The sequence below is a fragment of the Coturnix japonica genome, chromosome 4 (assembly GCF_054131305.1).
Source record: "Coturnix japonica strain WE chromosome 4, WE-NBRP24, whole genome shotgun sequence".
NCBI classification, from domain to species: Eukaryota; Metazoa; Chordata; class Aves; order Galliformes; family Phasianidae; genus Coturnix; species Coturnix japonica.
Window position 1 is genome coordinate 28,143,304 of NC_140666.1, and position 21,082 is coordinate 28,164,385.

The following is a 21,082-nucleotide window of genomic DNA, read 5'->3' on the forward strand; positions in this document are numbered from 1 at the left end:
CCCACCTCTGAGCTTTCATTGCTGGCCGTTAGTTTAAAACTTTCCTTCACAGTTGTTAATTTTCTTGCCTATTTTAATTTGTTCTCTTTCAAATATGCTGTTATCTCACAGAAGTCCATATCTTTAAACTGAAAAGTCAAATTCCTTCTGCTGACAAAATCCATGTAATAATTTGATTATCTGGTGTATTTCTTTTTCATGCTGGGCTCAGTTTTAGATTTTTTTTCTGATTCTTACTTCAGAAAATCAGTGTCTTCTTAAAAAGCTGTAAATTATTTAGTCTTACCTCTAAATTCAGTTAATATTTGAATTAACAGAAGGTGCTGTAGTTTAAAAGTGAACTGGTCAAGTGTGTAGTGTTTATCTTTTATGTTTTTTGTTCTTCTTTCATTCCTTTTGTCTTGAACAGTTTTTAAAGAACTTTTAACACGGTTGTCAGAGGAAAAACGAAATGGTGCTCCTCACTTGCCTAAAATCGGTGATATTAAAAAGGCGAGCCGTTATTCCATCCCAGATCTGGCTGTTGATGTGGAACAGGTAATAGGATTAGAAAAAGTAAATAAGAAAAGTAAAGCCAACACAGTTGGGGGAAGAAATAAGTTAAAGAAGATACTTGACAAGACTCGAATCAGCATTCTGCCTCAGAAACCATACAAGTGAGTTTTTGGATTTCTTCTAATTATTTGCTTTGTGTTACATTTTAATAACTTCTTGTGATACTTATTTGTCACGATACTTTTAGTTATTACGGCAAAACACTTCTATATCTTCAGTGTACTGGGGAGTACTAGTTGGAATATTCACATGTCCATAAACTCCTAATAATGCAGTTTGTGGTGTCAGTGTGAATGTGTTTAGTTCTTAAAAGGTACAGCAACAACATACTTTGTTATTTACTAATTTCTTTTAAGATGACTGTTTATTTGAAGCACCCCAGGCAATTAATTTTACTATAACTCTGCAAAGCAGATTTGCTTGCAAATTGCTGATGGGAGTAAGAATTTTTATCTGTACACAATCCAGTGGTCTGTAAGAACTTAAGCATGCTGCCATCAAGGGGAGACTGAGGTTAAAACTTGGGTTATTTGATGAAAGTGAGTTTTCTTATGAAAGCTAAATATTTTGTTCTGATACCTTTTCTTCTGCAAGCACATTTTAGGGATGGAGTTCTGATGAAGATTGTTGGAAACAGTTTTATATAGTTTTTATAGGAACCTAAAACTTGTCCTAGACAAGTGCCATCAATGGGAGGAACATGAAAATGGCAAAGCTGAAGAGTAGAGGATAGTTGATGTTTAATAAATGTTTTTTTCCTGTATTTTCCTTTCTGCATGCCATTGAGAAAAATCTTTTCAAAATTCTTTAAGAAGATGCTTCTGCCAAAAATTTAGGTTCTTTTCATGCTAATGACTAATACTAGGTATTCCTGCTCAAAACTGAATAGTCTTCTGAATTATTAGTAATGGATAAATATGGATGTTACTGATATATGGGGATTAAAGAGATATAGAAGATTATATCCAAATAATGATTTTTACTAAAATTTATGTGGATAGTTTTATGTAGAGGAGCATCTGTAAATCCTCATATACTGTTTGTCTTTAGAATGTTCTCTTTTGTTTCACCAGTCTTACATGTTTGTTCCTGTGATGAGCCAAGCATACTATTGATGTGATTTTTGCATTTTTGACATAAAATTCTCTTGTTGGTTTTCACTTTGTTTTGTTTTGTTTGTGCATGTTTTCTGTTCAGGGATATATTTGGGTAAGAGACAAAAAAAAACAACCAACCAACAACAGTACACTTGACCTATTTTGTTTTCCTTTTGCTAGCTTTACTTCATATGATATATATAGCAGCTTATCTGCAAAGCCTGTTGATGTTTTGCCTGCCTGTTGCTGTTTGTCTGCACAGTTCTGCATAGAGATGTGTAGCTGTAGATTTGCTTGTTTCTGCTTTTTTCTTCACATTCTGTAGAAACTTCTATCTTGTTCTTTCTAATTAGGAATGGTGTTGCATATATGAGGGGACTTTATTCTTGTGAGTTTTTAAAAGCAGCAGTGAAGAGGATAAAAAAGCTGATTTACTTATTTTAGAGTAGGTATTTAAAGACTTCATGAGTCAGTTAGCCAGCTTACGAGGTGAAGGTATCTACGTTGTCTTGAAAGTGAACACACTGTGTGATTTTGGTGTCTCTAGAGTGTAGCCAAATGAAACCAGTCTAGTTAAGACTGAGGTAACTTATCAGTTTTGTGAGACATTAAGCCAGTATCAAGGACAAATCGTTTTGATCAGTAGATAATACATTCCTTCAGTCTTGCTTTTCATTCTGATGACATTGAGTAACTTCCCAAATTGAGCAAATAGTGTCATTTCCTCTGGGGCTACTACAAAATCTCCTTCTCATAGGCACTACTCAAGCTCCTTGGTTGCAGCACTTGACACCACTTCTCATCCTGGAGTGGTTTTGCTTCAAATTAAAACTAAGTACCATCACCCTTCCAGCTTTTACAAAGCTTTACCCAGTCCATGGTTCAGCACCTCAGATTAGGAGAAAGCCCCCCGCTCTCTTCTCTGTTTTTAGCCATTCAGGGGGATGCTCAGCATGCTATTCTGAAGCAAGAGGCACTTGGACACTTCTGCCATTCCTCTACCTGTTCTACCACATTTGTCATTCAGCAGGGAAGTTGTTTATCAGATAATGCTGTCTCTGCACAGCAAGCACTATAGAAAATAACATAAATACTTTCCTTTAAAAGCACAATTTCCTTTCACCCAGAAAATAAAATTTATTGCCTAGTGATGAGAGCAGTTGATCTTCATGGGACCTGGGAGTCCTCTAGAACTGCTATTTATAGCTGAAATTTCTGGGGTTCATTTCTTGTTTGTGTAATTTGAAATCAGAATTAGGGGAGTGTTCTGTGTTTTAAAAATAGAGTAAACTGAGTTACTTCTTTCCAGTTTAGTATATGAACACTTAGAGGGAAGCTAGAAGTAGTTTAGGAACATTCCTCTTAATTTTTTAAAAGCCTGATGTTTGTCAGTTGATCCACTTCAGTGAAGCTGCTTCGGTTATGACGCACAGGATTGGTGCAGTAAAATATGAAAAGATTATATAATAGTGACAGACCCAGAAATGAATATGTGATGTACCTGAATCTACTTAGTGTAAGAAGTGAGGGGGGCATATTGTCTGACTTAATTTGGAGAAAAATTAACGTTAACACTTCTATGTACTGTCCGGCATAGTTTCTGTAATTGCCAGAAAGCATTTTGTTTGTCCCGTTTGTTCATTTATGTGCTTTTTTGTGTGTAGAGTGGCTCCTACTTGAAAGACCAAACTTCAATTATTGGGAATGCTTTTTAGTAGTAGTGAAGTTTATTTGTGGCTTGCTGTAAGGGTACTGTGCTGTGTTGATCACTGCTTGTCGCAGCATTTCATGCTTTATGTGGAAGTACAGAAATACAGATGTTCAGATTCAGCTATCTTATGGATGAGGGAATCCAGCAACTCTATTTCGGTTTTGAGTATTTTTCTCTCATGAACCTCATGACACTTCATAAAATATTTCTGTAATGTGGGGCTGCCTTGTGTTTAAAGAAAAAAACAAAAGCTCACCTCAAAATAACAAAAAACATACACAGACACTTTCAGGTATCATCATCTTCTACAAAGCAGTGACTGTGTCTGTGTCATTCACATGGTGTGGGTATTGTCATTGCTCCCCAGAATGCTTTCCACTTCATAGCACTTAAAGAAGTGGTACAAGAGCATACTGGGCAGTGATCCTCCTGTGAACACAGAAGGATGCTTATGCTATAACAGCTTTACAGGGATAATTATCAGGCCCTTAATTACTTCTGTATGGGCTTTCCGAGGATGGATAGAATACTATACAAAAACCAAAGTGCCCCCAGGTTAGGGTACAAATGCCATTTGTGTTCTGTCATCAAATTTAGTAGCTTGATGTTGTGTAGCATCATTTTGCAATGAAATTGAAGTTCTGATTTATGCTTTATTTACAAGTGTGGATACAGATTTAGATGTATTAGTCTTTTTAGAAGACTTTTCCTATAGTGGTTGAGTTTTAAATAATTTTCAATCTCTATAGCATCTGTGTTTCAACATTTTACACACATAATATTTTATTAAGGATGTGCAGCTATATATTTTTAGAAAAGTTTGATGCCTAGCTTCTCAACTCAACATGCAATAAGCAGATAGCAGCTGCTGTAGTATGATCATAATTCTGTCCCCGATCCGTCTAACACTACTGACTTTTGGGAACCAACATTTCACAATTTAGTAGACAAAGTCTTTCACCTTTATCACGGAATATTTTCAGTTAGTCACTTTGGGGGGGATGCTGGTAGCATCCAACTGTGGACACATAGCATAGCCTTTCAAGTCAGCTGGCATTGTTTCAATTATGTACAGTGAAGAGGAACTCTGAGAGGGTGATACAGGGTAGAAGGGCTAAAAGGTTATGCTAAACAATCCCCTGCTATCTATTTGTGAATAGATCATGCTATACTATATAACTATAGTAACTCCCAAAGTACAGTTGCAAATCCTATCTGTCTTGGGGTGAAAGATCTGTGAAATTCAGTTGTTGTGAGGGGATGTTCAGTTGACACTGAGGGGACAGCAGCACTAGTCAAAGATGCAAGAACAGTGATACATGTCCCACACATTTGGGTGCTGTTAGCAAAGCTAGGCAGCAATCCCTATCTTCTGGAGAATACTGATTCACAAATAACAATTCCTGAGAGTCTGGAAAATGTAGTATTACAGAACTCTTTGCATTCCCCTGCTATAGTCCAAGCTCTGAACATATATTTCTTTCTGGATGCAGTGACATTGGAATTGGCCAATCTCAGGATGACAGCATTGTAGGACTGAGGCAATCAAAGCACATTCCTCCTGCTTTACCTGTCAGTGGAACCCTGTCATCCAGTAATCCTGATCTACTACAGTCTCATCACCGCATCTTGGACTTCAATACAACTCCAGGTAAGGATCCTTTTTTGTTCTCCATTTTATAGTTTTGTATCTTTTATTTTAAAAAATTTATTGTTTTGTTTATGGACTTTGGAATCTGAAGTACATACGAGGTTTTTATTAACTATGCACTGTCATCCTCATTAACCATTTATGAATGCTTACTACATTCCTCCACTTTGCCCAGTTGTGTATAGATGAATGTTTTTGAAGTATGTTGTATACAGAGCACCTCTTCCTGACTGAATACTCCTGGCAAGTGAAAACTTTTGCATGGTGCTTCATAATCTGCTATGATAGATCAGTCTTTATAAGACTGCAGTATTTTCAAATAGCATGGAAGTTCATAAGCTTAAAATAGAGCAGAAGGGCATTGGACTTGGACACACTGTATTTTGGTCTTTTTCTGAACAGACTTCTTACATAATCTTGTAAGGCACAGAGTTTCTGAGTTGCCTGTTAATCGTCCTGTCCCTCAGAAGAGTCTACAGCTGAATTCTGAATGCTTTGTATATATAGTGATTTGAAATCCATTCTGAGTAATAATTTAAAAATTCTCCATCAAACAAAATTATCAAGGCAACACATATTTAGTACAGAGGAACACACTATGAAGTGAGGGTAAGAAAGGGAAAGAATTTGACAACCTTGAGAGCCTTATCATATGAGAAGGGCTCAGCTGGAACTCCTGGAGAGTTGGGATTTGGGCACTTACTTGTACTTTGAAAATATTTTATCAATAATAGCCTATCACTCTTTAATCAGTGTTAAGGCTATAAATGTTACATAGATGTGTGTAAAATCCGTTCTTCAGCTTGTTACTTTGCTAGTCTAGGCAGTTTCCAGCATGTGCCAAGTACAGCAAATGGTTCACTTCCAGAACTGTGGGGAGTGCTGTCTCAAACCTCAAGCAAATCCCATTTCATTTTATTTATTTACTTTTGTTTAAAACTTATTCAAATGATCAACTATTGAATATTTTTGAATTACTTTGCAGCTCTAGTTTTTTCTTCAGTGAGAAGTAGGGGGAAGGGAGGTCTGAAACCTAAAGCACGTATCTTAAGGACTTCAGGGATGGTTGTGCTGGAGATAAGAGCTGAGTTATGCCACTGTACACTTCAAGACAGGGAAACAATTAAAGCCTACAATTTTAATTTCTTTTATTACCTTAGGCTAAATTAAAGAAGGAGATGGAGGCAGCTTGCAAGACATTGAATACATCAGAGAAGAAAGCTAGTAGTAGTAGTGTGGCCATCCTTTGGGGCTTTGAGAGATATCTCTCAGGGCAAAAAATAAAACAACTCTTTTTGAAAGAGTGGTCTTTGAGAAGGAAATGAGAATGTAATTCCTTTTTTTTTTTTTTTTTTTTTTTTTTTCCCTGCCAGGAGTCTTTTTAGCTTTACTTCTCATCCGCACAGATATTTTCAAATAAATATATGTAAAGGTTTATTTTTAAACATTCATATAGTCAGTTCCTTGATTTTTCTTTTCTTGTGCTGTCTTTCTTTGATTGGATCCAAAATGATATAGCGATGATGACCTATCGGTTATTGGTACTCTTTCCCCACAAGTTTTCTATAGGACTAGACTGCTATCATAAAGCATTGCTCTCTTTTGTCTGTCGCTCCAGTTTTCACTTTAAAAAGGAGTGAAGAGAATAAGTATGATTCTTTTCAAGATGTTTTACTTGAAAATGTGCTGAATTACATGTTAATTCTGCTGCATTTGTAATCATTTTGACTGTTAGTAGACTTCACTGTAGGCTGTTTAGTGCTTTGCTACCAGCTCTTATAGGTATGCACATATAAATAATTCATATTAACTCATCTAGCAGAGCAGGTTTTCTCCTTGCACAAAATGCCTGCTTCTTTTGAGTACTGTGTGGGTTCCCGCAATTGTGTGCAACAGCTTCCTATCTTTGTAGCAATTCTTTGTGGGACGAGGATTTCTGTAACACCAAGACACAACAGGAACTAGAGAGCATTCTGATTTTTAGTAATTCTTCTGAATGTTTGTGTCTTTGTCATCTGCCTTCCGTATGATGTCAAAATATGTTTAAATGACTTCAGGCCCTGCTCTGTGTCCCTTTTCAATTAATTACTGAAGACAGACGGGTTGATAATGAGTTGATGATGATGGGCAAAATTGACATGTTGGTTACCAAAGGCATTCATACATTTAATTCAAGTACTTGGGAGTGGCTTAAAATTGGCCTACACTGATGTGTGTTATGGGTAAATAATGATGTAATCACTTAATCATAATATGCTTAAGTATTAGTGCTTCTCAAGATGCAAAATATATTACTGTGAGCTTGACAGTTATGGGCCTAGTTCCATTTAGGTCTAAACAGCCTTTGTAGCATGTATGCCTATTCATATCAGAAGGATTTACCTTGATCCTTTCCAAATTATCTAAGAGAAATGGAACAGTAGGGGGAAGACATTAATTCTAATCAGATAAAGATGAGCAGATATCATACCATACAACACTAGAAAAGGTTATTTGTAATAAAGAGAAGAAATCAAATTAAATAAATTGAAAGTACTTTATCATGTATTTTAAAAGCTTTAAAAAATAAAAAAAATAAAAATTTGTTGGACAGCAGTACAATTTTTAGTTCTTTGTTTTCTTTTTATAATATAATTACAACAATCGAACATCAGTTGATTAATGGGTTGGGATTTCAAACTGTTAGTGAGGTGGTAGAAATGTCAAATGCAGCATTGGAGTTAGGATGGTAATTCCCCAGGTTTCCTGTAAACAGCTTTCTTGTACACCTTCACTTCAGGAATTGTCACCAGTCATTTGAAACAATCATTTTTGAAACCCAGATGCTTAGAAAAGCTTTCTTTCTTTGACTTATTTAGCGCTTACACTCTGTGATGATGTTTTAGTGATTACATTTTCAATCATTTACACATTTGATACAGTGAGTTAAACTTATCAGGGATAGTCTTTTTGGTAGTTAAGTACTTGGATGTATTAACCCTACAGCAGTCTATTTGTGTATACAGCTGGCTATTAAATGTGCATTTCTAGCTACTCCCAGACTTAAGTGGAATTCACCAGCACTCAACACCTATGAAAATCCTTTTAGCTCACCTGTCCATACGTGGGCATATTTTTGTAGCTTTCCCATTTGATAGCTGTATTTTTCTGAATGTTTGCAGGACCAGTCTTTCATTTAAAAACAAAACTACGAGAATACAAAATAAACAACATTTCTGTTCCATGGGAATGGGACAGGTGAAACAGTCTGAAATAAAGAGAAAATAGTATTAGGAGTTTGATTCAGTACGACTGATACTGTTGCTTGTTCTTATGCTGTTTTTATTTTTCCTGCATTACTGAATTGTACATCTTGCGTGCAACTTTTTTTCAGACTTACCAGATCAAGTTCTGAGGGTTTTCAAGGCAGATCAACAAAGTCGTTACATCATGATCAGTAAGGACACAACAGCAAAAGAAGTGGTCATCCAGGCCATCAGGGAATTTGCTCTCACTGCAACTCCTGAGGCGTATTCACTGTGTGAAGTCTCTGTCACACCTGAGGGTGTAATCAAACAAAGGAGGCTTCCTGATCAGTTATCCAAGCTTGCTGACAGGATACAGCTAAGTGGCAGGTGAGATTATAGACTAAAGCTGACTATGCTAGTTTATGAAGAATCCTGTTAATAGAAGCATTATTTAATTACTGCCATTCTGTTTCTTTACAAGAAATCACTTCTTATGTACCTTCTAATTAATATCGAAACCCGCTAAAATTCAGCTTATTCTGTGGTTACAGCTTGTCATTAATTTTCACTAGTATTTGAGTATACTGTATCAAGTATATTCTGGAATTTTGTTTTTACAGGTATTACCTGAAGAACAACATGGAAACAGAAACTCTTTGTTCAGATGAAGATGCTCAAGAGCTACTAAGAGAGAGTCAAATTTCCCTACTACAGCTTAGTACTGTCGAGGTGGCTACCCAGCTCTCCATGAGAAACTTTGAGCTATTCCGTAATATTGAACCCACAGAATACATAGATGACTTGTTCAAACTCAAATCAAAAACAGGCTGCACTAATCTAAAGAAGTTTGAAGAAGTGATAAATCAAGAAACATTCTGGGTAGCTTCGGAGATTCTAAGAGAAACCAACCAGTTGAAAAGGATGAAAATCATCAAGCATTTCATTAAGATAGCACTACACTGCAGAGAATGCAAGAATTTCAACTCAATGTTTGCTATCATTAGGTACTGTCAAATTCTATTTTGAGTAAAAAGAAAAAAGAAAAGCCTTACTTATCTCTGCTTAAAAAATTTATTAAACAAATTCATATTGCTAACAGTGGCACTTGGTGATCCAATAAGGAAGGTATTTTCCTGTAATTTGAACTTGAAACTGTAATGTTTGCTGAAATACTATTAGGAATGCTGCTATACCAAGTTTTTCAAGACTTAGAAATTATAAACAAGACATGCTAGCCACTGCATAAGGTACTGTCTTCATTGATATTGTTAAGGGGGAGAAAACTGTTTTTTTTGTACCAGCTCTACAGCTTTAGAATAGCCTCAAATATATGGAGTCTTTCATAGCAAAATTTGACCTAGGCACAGTGGAGTTGGATTATTGCAGCCAGAAGGCAGCTCCTTGTGCTGTCATCAGCTGAATTTTATGTAGATGACATTTCTGGGAATCTGGAAATTATTGTTACTGAGGTCCTTCTGTGTTTACAACATTATTATCCAGTTCAGAAGCTGTTCCAAAGTAGCAAGAATAAATACATATTCTCTAAAATGTTTAACTACTTCAAATGTTGTTAATTTTTTCTGCAGTGCACACTGGAAAAGGAAATTTTCAGTTGTATGATTTTATTGGTGTTGTGCTATGCTATTCTGGTTATGTGATATTGTGATATTTTACCCTAAAAGCTGAGCACAGCTTTTTCTTTTTCTTCTTTTTTTTTTTTTCTACTGTTCTTTAACTTGCACTTTTTTGTCTGTTTCAAGTGGCCTGAATTTGGCACCAGTTGCAAGGCTCCGAACTACTTGGGAAAAGCTTCCAAGCAAGTATGAAAAACTGTTCCAAGATCTACAGGATTTATTTGATCCGTCTAGGAATATGGCAAAATACCGTAATGTCCTTAACAGCCAAAATCTGCAGCCCCCTATTATTCCCTTGTTTCCTGTTATCAAAAAAGACCTTACATTCCTTCATGAAGGTAAAAGCATAAGTGCTTCATCTCTTACCAGCTATGAAAAATGCACTTTGGCACCCAATCACTGATGATTTTAATTATCATTAATTTTAGGAAACGATTCCAAAGTGGAGGGCTTAGTCAACTTTGAGAAGCTGAGAATGATCGCAAAGGAAATTCGCCACGTTGGTCGCATGGCATCTGTCAACATGGATCCTGCTTTAATGTTTAGAACTAGGTAAGTTTGTTGTGGAAGGCAGAGCTTTTTCCAGTTTGGAGAAGGCTAAGTATCAGCAAGAGGTGCTTTTCACTTGCCTCTCTGTGTACTGGGAGAGTAAAGGATATATTTTTCTTCCTGTCAGCAGGTCCTGGGCAGTTGTTCAGTGAGCTCTGTGTGAACAGAAAACATTACTGATTTTCAGGGCTGATGTCTAACTCTTCTGAGTCCCTTTGATACGTTGGAGCAGTATGAGGGCTTTTTTGTTATTAATGATTAACCAAAATTGTGCATTATATATATCAAAGGAAGTTCTAAAACTGGAGAAATCATTAAATTCTGTGATTTTTCACACACGCACACACGGATGTTTATATTACTTATTAGCTGCTAGTTATTTTATTTCAAGAAAAAGATTGCATCAGTTGAAGGGTGGGGGAGATGTGTTATTTTGCTTGAAATGGCGATGTGTGAGAGCTTGATCATTTTGATTTAATAGAATTGGGATTGTATTTGAAATGGTGTAAGTTAGAATAATTTTAAAATGTAGAGTGAATGGTCTTTGCCTTCACGTTAGACCAGCTTATTGCATATTGTTTTCCTTAATTTGAACTTAGAGGAGTTTGCAGTATCTGACTGTGTAGCTGAATCTTTTTAGTGTTTGTGGGCTTCTAGAAACTGCTTGTCCTTAGATCTGGTCTTTTTCTTTCTGAGCTTGTGATCTTTCTGTCTCTTCTTAAACCCATGCTTTACTCTTCCTGGCTCTCACTTGCAGGAAGAAGAAATGGAGGAGTTTGGGGTAAGTGGTTGTAGACAATGCACACAGCCATTCATTCTTCCCTTGCCATTTGCATTATTTCCTACTTGCCATCTTTAATTTTCTGATGCTTTGATACTTTCTTTTGTTAACCCTGTTTCGTTTTAACTGACGATATGTTTTAGATCAGGAGTGCTTTTGAGGTTAATATACAAAACCTGTAAAATATTCAAGTAAATAGCAGTGGTATTTTATTCCCACCACCTCCAGTTTCTATTGCCCAAAAATTGACTTTAAGTGAAATGGAAATTGTGAAGTGGGAAGTTAGCAACAGCTAAAATTTGGTATTAACTTTCTTAGGGCCAATAAACAATTATCACAGTCAAATAGAAATGTTATAACTCCAGTACATGCTAAACTTTTTTCCCACTACAATTCAACCATAACTTTTATCAATTCAGGAACAATGCATAGCTCTTATATAGATGTACATACATTAAAACCTGCATGACTTTTATGTCAGCATGAATTAGCGAATCATTTTTAAGAAAAAGCTATTTTCATCCTAGGAAGTTACAAGTAAGTTTTATTCCTTAAAGCTGGGTTATACATTCTGTATGTGGTCAGACTGAAAACTCCCAAGATACTTTTAAAAAATGCCTTCTGTTACATGTCTTGGAATATAAACTTCAGCTGTAGACTTCTGTCAGCATCGCCTTATTGCATGAGCTTTTCCTAATGCCCCAGTCTTCTCAATAGCTGGCTTATGTGAGAGAGCTAGCTTGAATGCTTTTCTTGATGTGTGAAGTGATACTGCCTAGTTGGAGCAGAACAGGTTAAAATATTTTTGTAATTAAAGTAGTGCCTGTAACCAAGTAAAAAGATTTTCCTGATCTTCATCCTTCTATCTGTTATAGCTGTTTGACTTACTGGAATGAGGCATGTGAGCTTTGACCATAGACTGACATTCATGCAATCTTTTGCATGTTTCATGCTTGTTAAGTGATTCTCTGTTGCACTAACTCATACTTTCCTCTTTTTTTCCCCCTTCATTTACTCCAGGTCTCTCAGCCAGGGCAGTACGAATGCAGCTGTGCTTGATGTTGCACAAGCAGGGGGTCATAAAAAGCGGGTACGCCGCAGCTCCTTCCTTAACGCTAAAAAACTGTATGAAGATGCTCAGATGGCACGGAAAGTAAAGCAGTATCTCTCAAACTTGGATCTGGAAATGGATGAAGAAAGCCTCCAGACTCTGTCTCTACAGTGTGAGCCAGCCACCAGCACATGTGAGCACAGCCATTTGCTATGGGTTGTAAGGAGGCTGTTAAATCTATTTCTGTCTAATGCAAGGAAGTATTTGGGAATAGCAACTAGACAATGAGGCAGAAAAATTTATAACTGATTGTGGGCAAGAACTGGACATCTTTGAAGCTTAAGGGAGTCATTTTAGAGGTTAACAGCATAGAAATTTATGTAGGCTTTTTGGATGGTGTAATGCTGAAGCCCGCGAGTTCTTTTGATTTGTCCGTATGAAGGGTCCTGAGAGACCAAAAGTGCCTCTACAGTTCTGATGTTCTCAGGCTATTGGTATGAATAGGGCTGGTCATCCCAGATAACCTCATCAGTTAAAAACAGATTCCATAATGGCCAGGTATTTAAGAGACATGTGGGGGAAACAGAACTGGAAATCTGTCACACTTTAATTGGAGAATGCTGTATCTTATGCCCTTCCTTTAGGATAGCAAAAAAATCTAATTATGATATTAGGATACAAGATTGTAGTGTATTGATTATATTCACCCTAAACCAACTACAGTTCATATCATAGCTCAGTATACTTCTGGTCACATTTTAATAACTATAACAATAGTCAATTTATGAGAATTTTATTTTGAGAAAGGGAAAGGTTCTTTGATAATGTACAGATTTTAAATGAAATTAAATCTCCCCTTCTTCTCTGTTTAGCTCTAGATGTATACTCCTGCATTTGTGGTTTCAGTATTTTATCACTTTTTAACTATTAATTGGAGGGCTTGGCACTTCTCAGGTTAGAACTCCCACTGTATTTGTGGCTGGTAGTCATTCTTTGCTTTTTCCTATTTCTTGTAAAGTGCCAAAGAATACAGGAGACAAGCGATCTGGAAAATCTGAAACATCACCAGTGGCTCCCCGGGCAGGAATTCAGCAGAAAGTGCAGCAGCAGCAGCAGCAACATAAAGTAAATCAGGCACTGCAGGTCCCTGCTGTATCTCTTTATCCCTCTCGCAAGAAAGTGCCTGTCAAAGACCTTCCACCATTTGGTAAGTCAAACAAAGAAGCATTCAGTTTAATACTCTGAGGTTTCTTTGCTCATGTCATGGAAGCACTTTAATCAAATAAGATGGAGACATTAATTTGTAGTAGTATAATAGGAAAATTATGCTGTTTCATGCAGTGCATATGTAAAATTCTTCAGAAATGGGAAGAAGGAAATCTGCCAGGAAAGCATCTTTGTCAATTTAATCAGTGTAATTATTTACCTGTTAGTAGCAGATGGAGATAATGATTTTTTCTGGCTATCTGCACTAACACCTTGGCTTTTCCAAGGGGATTAGTGAACATCAGGTTTTTCAGTGGCCTGAAGTGCCTCAGGAGTTCTAGTGTGTTTGTTTTTTTTTTTACTTTGGTGCTTTGTTTTGTTTTGTCCTCTTTTTAAAGTTGAACATATAATGAGAAGTTCAGGTGTGCTAAACTAATTACAGAAGTGGTGTGCTAGTCATTACAAACATGGGCCTGAAGTTCCAATATGAAAATTGTCTGCCTGGATTCTGTTCCCTAGTGCTTTTTACTGTTAAGCTGCTGCATGCATGTCATGCTTAAAGAGCCGGGAATATAGGAATTATTTCTTTGTCTTCCAAATCTATGTTCCTATACATGTAGGTAACATATATGAATTCTTAAGATCTGCTTCAGAGCTGAAGTCTTCTCTTGCTTTTTATTAGTTTTACTTGTGCACAGCTTAGACGGCTAGAGTAGAATTAAAAGCTGCAAAATGGGCAAGAAACAATTCAACCTTCATCTAGTTCTTAATTTTAATATTAAATATTATTAAATATTAAATAATATTAAAAGGACTTTGAAGCTACATACATTGTACTTTTGCTTATGGTGGGAAAGTTTCTGAAAAGTTGACTGGGTTATGTTGATGAAGGAGCTGTGAATTATTGATGGCATTGTGATCCAGCAGATCAAAGGAAAAGTCTGTAGAAGGCTTGAAAATATCCTCTACCACAAAACAGAAATTTACAAAACTGTCAGAGAAGCTCCATCTTTGCTTTTAAGTGTATTCCAGGATGTATTTTTCGAGGACAGGAGAGGGTGGAAAAAGGCAAAGAGAAGTGTTGCCTCAGAAAAGCAATTCTTTATGCCCTAGATCTTTACATTGTACATTATCTTAAAGATGCTGTTATTCTTTGATTTCCCAAAATAAACCAGTGCTGAAGTAATTTTCTAAAGGGAGAAAGGCAACTGCAGGATGGCCTTATTTTGTAAGCCAGTCGTATTAATATGTCCAGCTTCCTTTGCTCTTCTGGACTGCTCTGTGTCTGGAAAAGAAACAAAGCTGTTTCACTCCTCACAATGTAAACCTTCACTGAGAGCTGAGCATCGTATGTCCTCATTGTTTCAGTTCGTTTGCCAGAAACCACTACTTTGCTTATTCCTGATTTGTATATTGTACAAGCAGTATTACAAATCACCACCTCTGGATTATATTTTCTGCAACAAAATATTTATTTTAGGTAGGAAAAATGAAAGACTGGTTTCACTAAGTTATTTCACTAAGAAATACTTCACTATGTTTCGAACAGTAGGATTAAAATTTTGCTTCGTTTAGGGTGCTGTTAGAAACTCTTTAATTAAAGAGAAGTTTTTTTTTTTCCTATATGGTGTTCCCTCCATAGATGCACTGTGAAATAGGAAGATGTATTTATATTAAACTTTACATCTGCTTACATTCATTCTTACTTAAAGGCATTAACTCCCCACAAGCTTTAAAGAAAATTCTTTCATTATCTGAAGAAGGAAGTCTGGACCGCCACAAGAAACAATCTGAAGACGCAGTATCAAGTGCATCTTCACATCTGTCTTCTCCTCCCACCTCACCACAGAGTTCGCCAAGGAAAGGTACTAGACACAGAACATTTCTCCTTCTGTTTCCTGGAGGTCGTAGACTTTGGAAGTTTCTGAAGGAAAATCTGTACATTCAGAATAAATTACTACTCCTGTTTCAGGCATATATAGTCAGCAAGAGAGCAGGAGGTGGTGCTCAAGTGGGACAGCTGAAGGCCCTGCTTGATAGCAGTTGGCAAGGAAGCCTGAACTGATACAGGATGTGGTGCATTAGGTCACTCTCATTACAGCTGCTTCTGACAAAAGTATTCCCATCAGAGCATCTCCTGCCAGTGGCAGTACATGCAGATTGCTGTACAAGATTTTAAACTTCACTGAGCTCATTAAGCTATTAAAGGAATTATTTACTCTGTAACCCAGCTGGGTGGGATGTGACCTATGTATGACAGGCAAGCTTAAGATAAAGTGGTGTGTGTGTTGGAGGCTTTGCTGTAACAGTAGCCACAAAGAAAGCTTGAAAACTTTGAATATTTTTAAAATTTAATTTAAAAATGTCATAGGCCTTTTATTCACTGAGATATGTCATAAACAGTGAGCCCAGACATATGTGCTTCACACTGCATATGTTGTTCACTTCTGAAGGGTGGTGTTTTGTATACAGGACACAAAAACTGTATGAAGGGTCTTCTGGATTACTTTGTAACATTAATCTTGCCTAGTGAACCTTTTCTATGTTTATGAATAGGCTGTTTTTTTTTTTGTTTTTTTTTTTTTTTCATGAAATTTGAGATTTCATGATATAAGAACACAAATACGTTGCATTTGAAAATAATTCGGGGGAGGAAAGTAGAGGGGAAGGAAGGTGGCTAGTTTCTAAATGAGTGTTTCACATCCCCTACAATCTTAAACTGCTGTTCAAGAAAAAGGGCATACAGAAAGCTATGGTTTTTTTTTCTTTTCCTTTTTTTCCAGTGCTTCTTCTGTAAGTAAAACGTAATCATGCTTTTGATTCACTGCAGTTGCAGCAGTGAAACCTGCCAGCTGCTTGGCAATAGCTGAGTGGGCCTCTAAGAATCTGATTGAAGTGATGTTCTGTTTGCAGGTTATGCTTTGGCTCCCAGTGGCACAGTGGATAACTTTTCAGACTCTGGTCACAGTGAAATTTCATCCAGATCTAGTATTGTCAGCAATTCCTCTTTTGACTCCATGCCAGCATCCCTGCATGATGAGAGGAGACAGAGGCATTCTGTCAGCATTGTGGAGACTAATCTTGGCATGGGAAGAATTGATAGAAGGATCATGATTGAACCAGATCAATACAGCTTAGGGTAGGAATTTTATTCTTACTTAAATTATACTTTCATACAGTATGTGGCTTGCATGTTTGTTTATATAACTGTCCCATTATCTCTCTCAAATTTTCCTTTTCTCCTTTGCTCTTAAATTCCACTATTTCACTACTGAGTCTTCTGATCATATTCTGTTTTCTTACAAGAAAATGTTTTGTCCTCACACATGTTTTTTGAGGTCTATGTCAGTAAGACCTTTCTTCCAATAGACCTTATCTAAGCACTTAGTATTGCTATAGACTCCTCTCTGTAGCAGATGAATGTTTTATCCATTTTTTTAGGTGGGGAATTAACTGAGTTAGATGACAAATTATTGATGCAGTTATATCAGGAATGGCAGTAAGAGCAGAAATAGCTAATAATTTTCCAGTCTGTTTTTACAGAAAATTGCATTTTTATCTAGCTTAGAATTTTTTTACCCCAAATCTCTCTCCTAGTCACCAATAAAGCTAAAATTCATGTTTGAAGGTAAAATTCATGTTTGGCTGTTGGCTTTCAAAGTAATTTTCTAGATAATTAACTTCTGTAAAGATGTGTAAGCTAGCGCTGCAAGTAGTTCTCTGAATCTCTGTGAGCCTCGGTCTGAAAATATTTGAAGCTCTGATTTGTATTAGTCACCAATTGCTTTTTTGAGCTATTATTTGGAAGCTTTAGTTCTCTGGTTTTGAGGTTTATAGTCCTGTAGGGTCTGTGGATGACAGGCCTGTTCTGAAAGTGGTGTGCTTCAGCTCTGGGAATCCCAGGCTATGCAAGCTCTTTGATCAGATGTGTAAAATATTTGGAAGATAAAGGTCCCAATCTGCATAACAAGCTGCCCTGAAACCACAACTCACAGCAGCCCTGATAGTTGCTAAATGAAGCTGACACTTGATCAGTTTTCACTGCTGCTATGTAAGTGGTAGTGTCAGACTTGATCAGCCAGTGGAAGGCTACAGAGAACGTACTTGCTATAGGAAGTAATATGTTTTTCCAAAAGTAACAAAGTCAATTTCCTTTGCAAGAAATACTGGTAAGTTGTCATTCTGAGTTATGAATGAGCAGAGGTCTGAATCTGAGTTTCAGTCACTCAGTTTATAACTTTGAGTTATTTGCATTGCTTGTATGGAAAAATGGTAGGAACCTATATGTCAGTCTGCTCCCTTTTATTCTATGTATCTCAGTGGCATTTGCCTGTCTTAAAGGACTGCTGCAAAGTTAAGATTTTATATTTTGTGGAGGCTCCACTAACGTGTTTCATCAGGAGAGTTACCCAGTGTTCTTACTGATTCTGTTAAGGATAAGCTTAAAAGGAAAGTTTTCTATGCTCAAAATCAGATTAGTCATTAAACAACTACAACATAAATTGCATCAAAACTTTCAACATGCACTTTTTTGGGGTTTTTTTTTGTTTGTTTTGTTTTGTTTTGTTTTTTTTTTAACGTGCTAGTTCTTTGTGTGCTTTGTAAAAGATCTCTGCTTTCAGTGCTGGATTTTTTTGTTCCCCTCTTCAATGTGCATCTAGATCTTACGCACCACTGTCAGAGAACAGAGGCCTGTATGCTGGAGCTACTGTTCTGTCTTCTCCTAGTACAGAAGAACTGTCACAGGATCAAGGGGACAGAGCTTCACTCGATGCAGCTGACAGTGGCCGTGGTAGCTGGACTTCTTGTTCAAGTGGTTCTCATGACAACATACAAACAATACAGCACCAGAGAAGCTGGGAGACTCTGCCATTTGGACATGCTCATTTTGATAATTCGGGCGATGGGGCAGGACTGTGGGCCTCAGGCAGTCATGTGGACCAGCTGATGTTCTCTGATCATGGCACAAAGTATAGCCGGCAAAGTCAAGGTAGGGAGGGCCTCGATCAAGCACAGTCCAGAGCAAGCTGGGCATCCTCAACGGGCTACTGGGGAGAGGACTCAGAAGGTGACACAGGTACCATAAAGCGAAGGGGTGGGAAGGATGTTTCTATTGAAGCTGAAACTAGCTGCGGAACATCCATACCAGCAGAGGAGGCGAAGCCAGCTCCCATGCCCGCTCACATACCGGTAACATCAAGTACTACAAAGGGGCTTATTGGTAAGTTACATTTTACTTTAATTCACTTACCTACAGTGCTTAGCATTGTTCTAAACCTATTTTTCTTTTGTCTGGTTTGATTTTAAAGAATGGAATGTTTTGTAGTCTCTCAGTTTTTGCCCTGTAACTGTGTTTTTACTGCTAGAGAAATTATCACTTACAGCTGCTTCTCAGTTCTGGCAGCTCCTTTGTGTTTCAAGACAGCCTACCATACATCATAAAAAAACCAACTAGCTCAACTGCTGGGCAGTGTTTTGAGGAGCTGATGTATATAGGTGTCTGTTCTGAAATTTGAATTACTTTTCACAGTAAGCCTTTGTACTCTATATTTAGTCATCTTTTTTCTTTTTTTTAGAAGTGTTTTCCTTTCTACATTTGTATAACTAGTCTGATGATTCCTTACTTTTAAATGTTCCTTACTTCTAAAAATGCAGCTTTGTGTTTAGACACCAGCTGAGGCATTTCTTTAGATTACTGAAATTTAAGAGATTCCTAAGAAATTAGGGCTGTATTACATTTACAATCATCCAGTGAGGATGGATATAACATAAAGGTAGCTTTGGCAGTGTTTTTAACAATCCTCATATTTTTCCTTCTACACATCCCAGGTGTTACAGGGCCATCCAAGACCCTTCTACATTTTTTGCATCTTTCATTTCCCTTTGCTGTGAGTGCCTTTCCTCAGGTTATTATGAAGGGTTCTCTGAAAGCCATTTTGGTTTGACACAGCTGAAAAAGTCTGTCAGACAGAGGCCATGCTGAGACCATTATGATAAGGTGCTTTTCCATTTTCTGCCTTAGTATATTGCTTGCCTATTGCTGCAAAACTTGGGTGCAGCATTGAATCCTTGAACTGTGAAGGGGAGGAAGCTGGTCAGTTCAGGACTCAAGGTCCTGATTTGTGCCATTCTCTAATTTTACTCTTTGATGCACTTGGTTTCCACCAACAGGTGTGCTTCCAGACTCGCCTCTCATGACTGAGCTTGCCACTACATTTATATACACTGATAGACTTCAGAGAATGTGACAAAGATCCAAAAATTGCAGCTGTATAACTTCCATGCATTCAGTACTATTAACTGTGCTTGAAAATGCAGCTCTGTTTATCATGGATCTCTTGCAATAGTTCAATAGAATTTTTCAACAGAATTTATTCTATGTCAAAATTACTTGAAATGAAAATTACTGAAATCTTTGAATAAAAATTCTCAGAAGTTTCTTCATGTTGCTTTGCTCAATTACACGTGTTTGTCCAAGAAAAGTATTTAGATTCCATAGGAGACAATTTGGCTTGCTAATAGCAAGGCAAAAGCCAACCAGCCCAGTAAAACCATTTGTGAGCTGGTACTGCCCTTGCAGTCAATTTCATAGTGCATAATGCAGGGTGATGTTGTCCTCGTCACTTGTGCAAGAATATACAGGGCATGACAAGGCAGGAAGAGTAAGTTTGCTGTGCCAGGTTTTTTTTTCCTGCTGTGTTTGCTTTTGTATTGTAAGTAGTCACATTAAAGGGTTAGACTCACAAAAAAACTGTTCAGGGTCAGAGTCTTAATTAACTTCTTTAAACATGAAATTCCACAGTACAGAATCATGAAACCATTGTGCATCTGGTCTGTTCTTGAAGGTGTTTAAAACTCTTCATCACTGTTTCTTCCCTCAAATCTCTCTGCAAGGGTACACTGGTCATGGCCAGAGGTAACTCTTGTTCAGGTAAACAGAGAAACCTCAATGAGATCCACAAAGTATGTGGTCTTTCCTTCTCCCGCTCAAAATCTTATTCAATTAGTGTTCTTGCAGGAATGATTTCAAGACTTAATTCTGTAGAAATTAAAATCATAAGAGCAGTGGTTAGTGACGCATGCAAAAAGCATGAGAATGAGGTCCATTACTCTTATGTGTTGGAACTGTAGCTTTGCCTTAGTAAGGTTTTTAGAACCTTTTTTTTTTTCTATTTTATTTTGTTTTGTTTTATTTTATATTTATTTTATTTTATATCTATTTATTTATTTATTTTTTCCTTGCCTGCAAGTTTCTAAGAACAGAAGAGGTAAACTTTTAGGGGCAAAACTCATCTTCAAGATTAAGACTGGGATGGCATTTGGGGAGAAGCTGATATTCATGATGGCTGCCACTTTTGTGAACTCTTGTATCTCCCATATCACTGGTCTCTTTGACCAGTGAATGATTCATTCTGTGTAGTTGGTGGAGTAGCTTCAGCTGCTAAGTTAGAGCAAGTTCCTCATGTAATTTAGTGATTTAATTTCATTAATACTTCACTACTGGAACAATATTGGTATCACATGTATGTTGTATATTCTTAGTTTTCTCGTATAGTTTATTTTTCAGTATCTCATTATCTACTAAGTAGTATTTAACTTTCATCCTTCTTCAGGGCTTTT

The 21,082-nt window shown here is 37.0% G+C and overlaps 1 protein-coding gene across 8 annotated transcripts in view; it reads left to right on the forward strand.

Moving 5' to 3' along the window:
• RAPGEF2 (Rap guanine nucleotide exchange factor 2) overlaps window positions 1-21,082 on the forward strand; it is a 162,103-nt gene that overhangs the window by 137,239 nt on the left and 3,782 nt on the right. For 5 of the 8 annotated variants that reach the window (XM_032443993.2, XM_032443994.2, XM_085546406.1 and 2 more), the window contains 12 exons: window positions 410-656; window positions 4,857-5,014; window positions 8,388-8,628; window positions 8,862-9,245; window positions 10,002-10,213; window positions 10,304-10,427; window positions 11,182-11,205; window positions 12,226-12,449; window positions 13,275-13,463; window positions 15,175-15,327; window positions 16,376-16,601; window positions 18,124-18,683. In XM_032443993.2, the coding sequence (XP_032299884.1) occupies window positions 410-656; window positions 4,857-5,014; window positions 8,388-8,628; window positions 8,862-9,245; window positions 10,002-10,213; window positions 10,304-10,427; window positions 11,182-11,205; window positions 12,226-12,449; window positions 13,275-13,463; window positions 15,175-15,327; window positions 16,376-16,601; window positions 18,124-18,683 (2,742 nt within the window). The remainder of the gene's footprint in view (window positions 1-409; window positions 657-4,856; window positions 5,015-8,387; window positions 8,629-8,861; window positions 9,246-10,001; window positions 10,214-10,303; window positions 10,428-11,181; window positions 11,206-12,225; window positions 12,450-13,274; window positions 13,464-15,174; window positions 15,328-16,375; window positions 16,602-18,123; window positions 18,684-21,082) is intronic. The other 3 variants (XM_032443995.2, XM_032443997.2, XM_032443996.2) reach the window with 3 other exon arrangements.